The sequence below is a fragment of the Schistosoma mansoni genome, chromosome 1 (assembly GCF_000237925.1).
Source record: "Schistosoma mansoni strain Puerto Rico chromosome 1, complete genome".
Classification (NCBI taxonomy): Eukaryota; Metazoa; Platyhelminthes; class Trematoda; order Strigeidida; family Schistosomatidae; genus Schistosoma; species Schistosoma mansoni.
The window spans coordinates 57,999,010-58,008,502 of record NC_031495.1 but is presented as its reverse complement, the minus strand read 5'-3'; the positions used below and the strand labels follow the sequence as shown (position 1 = coordinate 58,008,502).

The 9,493-nt window shown below is 31.7% G+C and overlaps 1 protein-coding gene across 1 annotated transcript in view; it reads left to right on the top strand.

Moving 5' to 3' along the window:
- Smp_157570 (hypothetical protein) overlaps positions 1–9,493 on the top strand; it is a gene marked incomplete at both ends in the record, with an annotated part of 37,045 nt that overhangs the window by 14,752 nt on the left and 12,800 nt on the right. Inside the window, one exon of the mRNA XM_018795001.1 lies at positions 6,461–6,974. Coding sequence (XP_018649357.1) covers positions 6,461–6,974 — 514 coding nt within the window. The remainder of the gene's footprint in view (positions 1–6,460; positions 6,975–9,493) is intronic.

Here is a 9,493-nt window from a genome sequence, read left to right as displayed (position 1 = left end):
CTTCCAGGTTTTCCATGGTGGTCTAGCTTCAATTGACTCATGATCTCAACTCTATAAATTATACTACATTTATTGGATAAAAAATGTTTCTATTTCAGGCCAATTGGCTGATTAGAGTGACAAACCTTGGTAAAAGTAAAATGACTTACACATGATTTGCTTATCTGCATTACACCTAGCCTGACGATGTTATACGAGTTACTCTAGTATTAATAATGACAATCCTAGTGAAAATAACAATAATAATAAGTGGTTTGGCACAAGTTAAAGAGCAGCCAAACAAAGACATAACAATAGTTGACGAAATTAGTGACACATCCCCAGTCATGTACGTTAGTGAATACTTATTGGTTGGTGTCCTAATGATTTCATTCATCTGTAATTAATAACTGTGCATGATTTACGTCAAAATCAATGTCCATGAGACTAATCCGTTCGCTCTTCATAGACCTAAGAACATCGCAATATCGTATACTTTTTATCAGATTCTTTCCTCTCATTTTTCTTTGCCTCTTTTCCTTGTAATTATTATTACTAGTTCTCATGTAATTATTTTCAACTTTCAATCATTATTCTTGGTACCTTAACCTCATTTTATTGGTGTAAAGCATAAACGCTGAACCGATATACATATGAGTCTAATTTGACTTGTATATATTTCTCTAATTGATATCACTGACTATTATGCTAATAATAGTATCTTTTGATGCAGTTAGACCCAAGTTGGTTAGATTTCTGAGTGAGGTGATGGAAGTGTACTCTTTAGAAGCGCTACACTGGAACGAACAAGTCGTCCAGTTCTTCTACAATAGTTGTTTAACTTAAGCCAATTAGCGATTTTGACTATGGAAATTCTACAACCTCTACAACCTCATACTGACAATTATCATGAATTATTGAATGACTATGAGGAATCAATGAACACTAGAAATTTGTTTCTTCGAAGGTCTAAAACTTGTCAAAAAGCCTCACGGACTGAAAATTTGTCACTGCACTTTTCAAGAACATTTTATGGAATACTTGGAAGTTTAAGTTCAGTTAACATATGTATTGCCTTATATGTACGTCAATCAACTGTGATTATTTATTTTTATTGTGATTTATTTCAGTATAACATGTATAGAATCCTATCTCATTTACTAAATTCTTAATGGCTCAAACTAGTTTCCAATTTTATGGCTTATATATTAATCTATTATATGATTATCTCTGACTTACTTTTGCGGCAGTTGAAGGTCTTTTATTACGTCTTTGTTTCTCTGTACACCAGCAAGTTGATATTTGACACACTGAATTTTCAGTGTTCAAATAACTACTTCGTGTAATTAATAAAGTGCCATGAATACGATTTTTGGAAAATCCATATCAAATGATCCAGTTAAGGTAAACATATGGTCTCTTTTGGGAACCTCTTTTGAATACTTTTACCACGAATATTTACACAATCAGTTTGTAAAAAATTAAAGAAAAGTTGAGTTCATGAGTCGATTAAAGCAAGACCACCATGGTAAACCTGGATTCACTCGACAGCCGTTTTGTCCTATTATGGGACTCCTCAGAAGTGCGCATCCACGACCCCGCTAGCAGGATTCGAAGTAACATTAACAGCGTTATATGCCAGTTCAATGGTCTCGACGTTAAGCTCTCGCGCGCGATACCGAAGGTCCTGGGTTTGAATCCCGCCATCGAGGTCGTGGATGAGCACTGATACGGCGTCTTATAGTAGGACGAAATGACCGTTCAGTGCCTCCAGATTTTCCATGGTGGTCTAGCTTTATTCGAATCATGAACTTGAATATTCATTCACTACAATCTTCACAAAACCCCCTTTCTGATAATTAATGGTTTAACATATTTAAGAATAATTAACATCTTAAGTAAATGTCAGCCAAAAAACCATTAAAATCGAGCTTAGGTAGGCATTTTCCTTCTCCCAGTGTGTAACTCACCAGTTATGTACATCCACTATCTAAATTGTGATCTTAGAAATACACTTTGAGCTCTTAAAATATTCAGTAGCACAAAATATAATAAATGAAAGTATTCCCTCACACCAATATTATTGTACTGATAAACAATTCATATCAATTACTCTGAAAACAGTTTTTCTCTGATTAAAAAGAAGATTACTGATTAGGAAGATTCTATTTTATTACTTATTGTGCACCTAATGACTTGGATCAAACAATTGGATATATATATATATATATATATATATTACTTACGCCTGTTACTCCCAATGCAGCATAGGCCGCCGACCAGCATTCTTCAACCCATTCTGTCCTGGACCTTCCTTTCTAATTCTATCCAGTTTTTGTTCATTCTTCTCATGTCTGTTTCCATTTCTAGGCGTAATGTGTTCTTTGGTCTTCCTCGTCTCCCTTGGCCTTCAGGATTCCATGTGAGGGCTTGTCTTGTGACGCAGTTGGGTGCTTTCCTCAATGTGTGCCCTATTCACTTCCAGTGCTTCTTTCTGATTTCTTCCTCCGCCAGATGGAATCTGGTCTGTTCTGTCTCATACAGTAGGTTTTTGCTGATAGGATTTGGTTTCTTAGACAGGGAATTTTAATTGATATACTGAATAAGTCTTCTTTAATCAGATAGTCAATAGATTAATAGTCTGTTACAATCTTCTATCTTTAAGATAATTCAGTATTGTTTAATCTATTAATTTGTAGAAATAATTATTTATTTATTATTATAAATAATGATTATTCAACTATGAAAGAGACCTATCTAATTGAATACATTAACTTATTCTTAGAATAAATTTAATTCAATGAAATTAAGTTTATTCATTTCATAAGATTCAATCATTATATTAAGATATATTCGTTAAATAGTTATTTGTCAGATATATATGTCAACTACTTAATAATTAATCATTTAAACTGTTAATATTAAACACTATGACTCCTTTATGATTGATAGTTAATCAATTAATAAGAAACTTCTGGTACTTGATTAATACTACTAACAAATAGAAACTATTAAGTATTATTAATTGAATAATTAATTTAGATTATCCATTGACCTATCTATAATCAATAATTCATTACTTCTTTGTAAGAGATAATAAATAATACATTTCTTTTATGAAGTAATTATAAAAATCAGAAAGGGGTTTTGTAGAGATTTTAGTAATTTTATATAATTGAAATCATGAGTCAACTGAGGCTAGACCACCATTGAAAACCTGGAAGCACTGGACGACCATTTCGTTCTATTGTGGGACTGACTCCTCAACAGTGCGCATCCACGATCCCGCCTCGCGAGATTCGAATGATCATATGCTCACTAGTGACTGGCTCCATGAGGTATTTCCTGGAGTTCTAGTGAGGAGCGGTAACCAGTGGAGTTCAACCAGGTCTGTTGAGAGATATCAACTAACCGAAAACATTGGTGAATGGTTGCTCAATTTCGTGGATTGGTTGAAGTTAGACATTAACATCGTTGGATGCCAGCTCAGTGATCTAGTGGTTAAGTGCTCGCGAGCGAGACTGAAAGGTCTCGGGTTGGAATCTCGCGAGGTGGGATCGTGGATGCGCACTGCTGAAGAGTCAGCCCCACAATAGAATGAAACGGCCGTCCAGTACTTCCGGGTTTTTAACGGTGGTCCAACTTCAATTGACTGATGATTTCAACTATATAAAATATAAAAAATTCCATAGGATCTTCTGTTTGATTGTTGTTACTATTGTTGATTATCCTAATTGTTTTGACAATGTTGAATTTCATATCAAACTATTCACTTTACTTGTGATATTGTGACAACCATCGGGTCAGATATACACGACATCTTTAGGAGAATTTGTACAACAGGTCAACTCTTGAATCTGGCTTATGTTATTTATATAATCTGATATAACTGACAGTTTAGATTTGCGTATAAAGAGTGCTGAATAACTCAAGGTCCAAGAAGATTATTTTAAGACTTTTGAACTAGTGGTGATATCTATGAGTTACTTGATCTAACTGATTAACTCAAATTAAACGGAAACAGAAATAAAGTCTGATTATCTTTGTATTACTCTGTTTGCTGTACATTAGTTTCATCATGGAGTTGTTGGACTTTTTTCATGGACAACTGAATTATATTTGATGTTGGTCAATGAACACCCTAACTGTAATAATTACTATTATGTATCACACCTCACTTTTCCTCTTTCCTTCCTTTCTGGTAGACTTTCATCCTATGAATTCATTACTTTCGTTATCTATGCATAACAATACACTGCGCACTTTGAATAAAATTATTTTCTGCTCGAAAATGTCATTTACCTAGTCTCATGTACACAGTCCTCTTTACCATATTGAAGAGAACGAGAACAAAGAGCTTACCTGAATAGCATGGATTCATTTTAATTCTTCTGATTCTCGTCAGCTGTTTACAACTTGTGATATTTAAAAAACAACAATTACAAAATGGGTTCAACTTATTTACATGAAAGATTTTAGTTGGGAGTTACTTTGAAGACACATCAGCATAGTATAGCAAAAGTGTAAATAAATTTAATAGACCGAATATGGTAAATATATACCTTGTGTGAAAGAATATTTTAAAACATTGATTGTAATAAGAGTCCAAAGGGCTAGAAACAATTGGTTACGTAATGAGTAGTAAGTAAGCATGAAGTGAGTAAAGCTCAGTTAATAAAATAAAATCACTATTTTAGAAGACAGTTAAAATAAAAACACGTAATAGTGTAATTAAATCAGAGAAGGTGTGCAAAAAAACTTTTTTAAGATGCAGAGAAGGAATATTTATGACCATGTAGATAAAACATTATTAACTATCACCTTTTGAACACATAAATCAGGATTTTGACGCCTGATAGCAGTGACTTTAGCCAACTCCAGATAACTGGAGCTTGGCTGTTTATTAATCAGCGTGAAAGATTGCAAGTTATCAACCTGATGTCCCGTATTCAAGAGATGTTTAGTAATTGCACTGTTTAAAGTCGTTCTTTCCTTTATACTAAGGCTTTTTGGAACATGTTTGCAAAACCTTTCTGTTCGGTCAATGTAGCTGCTTTAGCAGGTACACGTAATTTTATAAACACAGTTGACGGTAAAATGAAAGGGGTACTTTTCGACCTTTGAGTGGGTTATCGAACACTGTTTTATACAGAAATAATAGTTTGGCTGCCGGGTAAGTTCTGACTAGTGCAGTGTTAAGTCTTGTTCTGATTGTGGTCACGACGTCGTCACGTTTAAAGTTAAGGTTTGTATATATTGGATTTTTACTGACTGTAGTCACTTCCATCTTGTTTTCTTTAGGTTTTTTATTTTTGTCAATAAATTTCTGTGGGTAGCAGTTGTATCTTAGGTATTTTTCAACCTTCATCATTTCTTCTCCTAGTTTGTCGGTGGAACATATCATTTCTGCTCCAGAAAATAGTGTTCTGACTAACGCTTCGTTGTAACTGATTGAAAAGGAAACTGTTGAAATCCAGGTAAAGACCATTGCAAGTATGTTTTCGATAAACTGAACGTCAAACTGTCCGATCTTCCCTCTGTTGTATGGCAATATCAATAAAGTGGGAGAGGTCATTCTTTTCATGTTCCACATCTGACATTAGTTTAAACTGAAACCGTAGAAAATCACCTTTATGAATAGGAAAATTGTTTCTTTTTCTTTTTTGGAAATAGAAATTAAAACAAGTGAATGAGACAAATAAAAATGATTATTTGATTGGTTAGTTTAAAAAGATACACATATTTTAAAATTTTTTCGGTAATTTTCAAATTTCAATTTTTTTTCCTTGCTTACTACACTTGGAGGATAAAGTTGTAAGAATAAATAATATTTTTTTTAGAAGAATTTGCAATAATTCGTCACCACCCTAGTCACGTTTATTCCCTTTTATTGTTTTCATCGTGATTAATAATATTATGGGTCATTCATATTTTCTAGCCTTATTGAAATCACATACACTAATCTGAAACTTACAAATTCCTCTTAGTAATTACTGTATAATGCGTATGTAAGTGTATATCAAACAAATATTAATCAGTTGTATTAATTGTTGCTCTGGTTGTCAGAAAAAGCATCGATCTCGTGACTTCCGAAGAATATCGACTTTCATCATGAGACGATATATATTTCTTCAAACTGAAGGCAATTTAACTCCTAGGGTAAAGTTTAAATGGTTTAAATTGATTTTTCTGGTTAGTGTTGTTTCCTACGAGATGGAATAGCTGACTTCATCCCTAACCCTGATCCTTTACCCCGGACAAAATACATTCTATGTCTGACCATCACCATATACTACTTATGTGGGTATAATTAGACCACACTACAGTACCACTATAGACAAATACTTTAGCAAATACAATTAACTACAAATACGCTTGTACAAATTAAGTGAATAAAATCGTCATAAAGGTAATTTCTTTAGCTGAAGTGTCTTCAACTTTTATTTCTAATTAATTATTTCGTTGACCTTTCAATTTACAGAAATAAAAATCGACAACTATATGAAACTCAAATTAATTTCATTCCTGAATCTCATATTTTTACAATGAATACTTCACAAGTTGCTACAATGATACATTCATATCGTTTACCAATGTTTCCTACATTATTACCAAAATTAGAAATAAATCAAAATTATTATAATTTAAATGAAAATCAAATAAATGATAATGATGATACGGATTCATATAAATCTCATATTACATTAGTATCCATAGCAAATTCAAATAAACAAGTTACACTGAAAAATATTCATCCCTTCAGTAATCATTTATTATTAAAAAATGAAATAATAAATAAAGAACAAATAAATAATACGAGGAAATATGATTCAATAGAAAGTGATATCAAAAGGAAAGAAATCGATTTATTGAATAAAGAAATAAAAACTAATTGGAAACCTGGTGATGATAATAATAATAATATTGGATCAAATGATCTTTCTAATCGGATCAAGCATATTGATGAATTATTTTGTGAAGTATCTAGGAAAATGGTATGTTTAATGTTTTATTTTGTAAATTTTATAATTTTCATACTTTTGATGATATAATCTTTAGGGCTTTAAATCGTATTAGATTTTGTTAATTAAACTTCTTGATCGAATTGTAATTTGCACTATCATCATATATATCTCTCTCATCCTATCTGACCCATATTTATATTCTCATCATGGATCTTAAATTTTCACTCAACATATATACAGATTCAAATGGTAACATTTTATATGAGTCATATCAACATTAACAATTTTGTATGGCTTCTTAAAAATTCACCGACAGGAGACAGTATATTGTGAATGAAATTTCTCTTCTCACCACTTACGTACATATATACAATATGTGATCTTAACAGTTATCATTTCACATCACAAATCTCTTACACACTAATACATATACCTAGTTTAGACACTTGTAACTCTGATTGGATGACCTATTCAGTATACAATGAACCGGAGAACCATGAACCTATTTATATTGGATAGTTTTGACGTTTGATTATTATTTCCTTAGGTGAACATCAACTCTGGGATGCAAGTACATCCAGCTGACGAGTCTCAAATAGGACGAAACGCGCGTCATGGATTCCACTGCTAGCCACTATCCATCTTTACTCAGAAGCTTATCGGTTTATAAAAAGGAGAGAGATAGAAAAAATTAGTAATTTTACTAGTAGTACATTACATTCATAAAATATTATAACCATAATCTTTATTTATTCCAATTAATTCATCTCATAAGTTACTTATATATTTTATAAGTTTGATTTGATAGAATTCAACTGCACTAGAAATTTTCTTAAAATGAAATCTATAGTTTAGGGTTCTTTCTCATTTTATTACAGTGTATAGTTACTTGTATATATGTATGTATGCTTTTCTATACAATTATTACTGAAGTGAAGCACAACAATTTTTTATGTATACGCTGTCGGTTGTTTTTCTTTTCCATTTTAAGAACTGTTATCATCAAAAAGCTGACATGAGTATTTATATATATATATATATATATCAGATATTATATATATATATATATATATATATATATATATTAAACAGTACTAAAGTATAATAATGATGACAATCCGGTAAACATTAAACAGTACTAAAGTATAATAATGATGACAATATGGCTCAATATTCAAACTGTAACTTACCCTTAAACCGTGAGCATTATGCAAAGCCTTGAAATATTATCGATTGTAAGTTGAAATTTAGAGAATTCAGACTCAGAATTATTACTTTAAAGATTGTAATCCAATCATTTTTCATAAATATTTATGAGTAAGGTTTTGTATAGATCTAACCTTTTCTTGAATGAGTCAAACGAAGAAATTTACATCACTTCTTTCGAACGTTTCACATAAATATTGTTCATTTTTTAACTTTTTAACTTAACTTATGCATTTTTTGCATTGGAATAACCTAATGAAAAGAGAGAATTATAGGAATAAAAACATTTTGACCAAGCATTAATAAGACGTCTATTTTAACAAGATAATGGATAACACCTGATTTAGGTGAAGATGATTTCAGATTTGGTGAATTTTGATTAAGAAGGCGGTTGGCCTACGGTAATTTCCAGTTACGCACGATCAGGATCAGTCGAATACGAACTCGATAATGCACGGACTGATAGGCGAAACCCTTCAACAATAATCCCTAAACATTGAAACCCAAGAAGAAAGCAGGCGTATAGCGAGAACAAATATTGATGCAAAATAATATGAATTCATTATATTTCGTAGTTTCTCGTCAACTGCTTACAACTAAATATGTATTAAAATTTTACATTAAGATAAGAAATAGTATATATATATATATGCAAGAATGGGTCAGAGGTTTTTAGGTGTTAGAATCAAGGAAACATTAAGGATGGGTGGTGTAATAGTTGAGCGTAGTTTAGAGACAGATAACATAGATTGTGTGATAATTTTAGAGGTAATAAAGGATTCATGGAATTAAAAACTGATAAGATGGGTTACGTAATAACTGAATAGAATTTGAAGAGTTCACACAATTTAATAGAATCAAGTGAGTGGAAATGTGTGAGTAAAAGGGTGGTTTAAGAATTCGGTAATGGGAAAGAAATATAACACAAACTAAATATTAACCAAAATAAAACTAATAACCAACAACAAAAAAAGAAAGCAACAGGATTACCAGGGTGGTAATAAATTCATTAAATTCATAGAGGGAACTAATTGCATGAAGTATAGCAAAAAATTAATGTTCAACACAGACAAAATTGAATGGGAACGTTATATATACAGTGATAAAACATGACCTAGGGACATAGGAAAATTAGCTAAAAAATTTTTAAAAGCCAATCAGGAAACAGCAAGATCATGCAGAAATGTAGATTTTAAAAACTGTACTCGGACTCATTGTTACGGGAAAGAATTTGTTAATAACTGATAAACAAATCAGGAAACTTGAAGCCTTCCTATCACCTTATAGACTCACTTATAGACAAATGAATAAACACATCATAGATTTATGGCAAATGCTGAGAG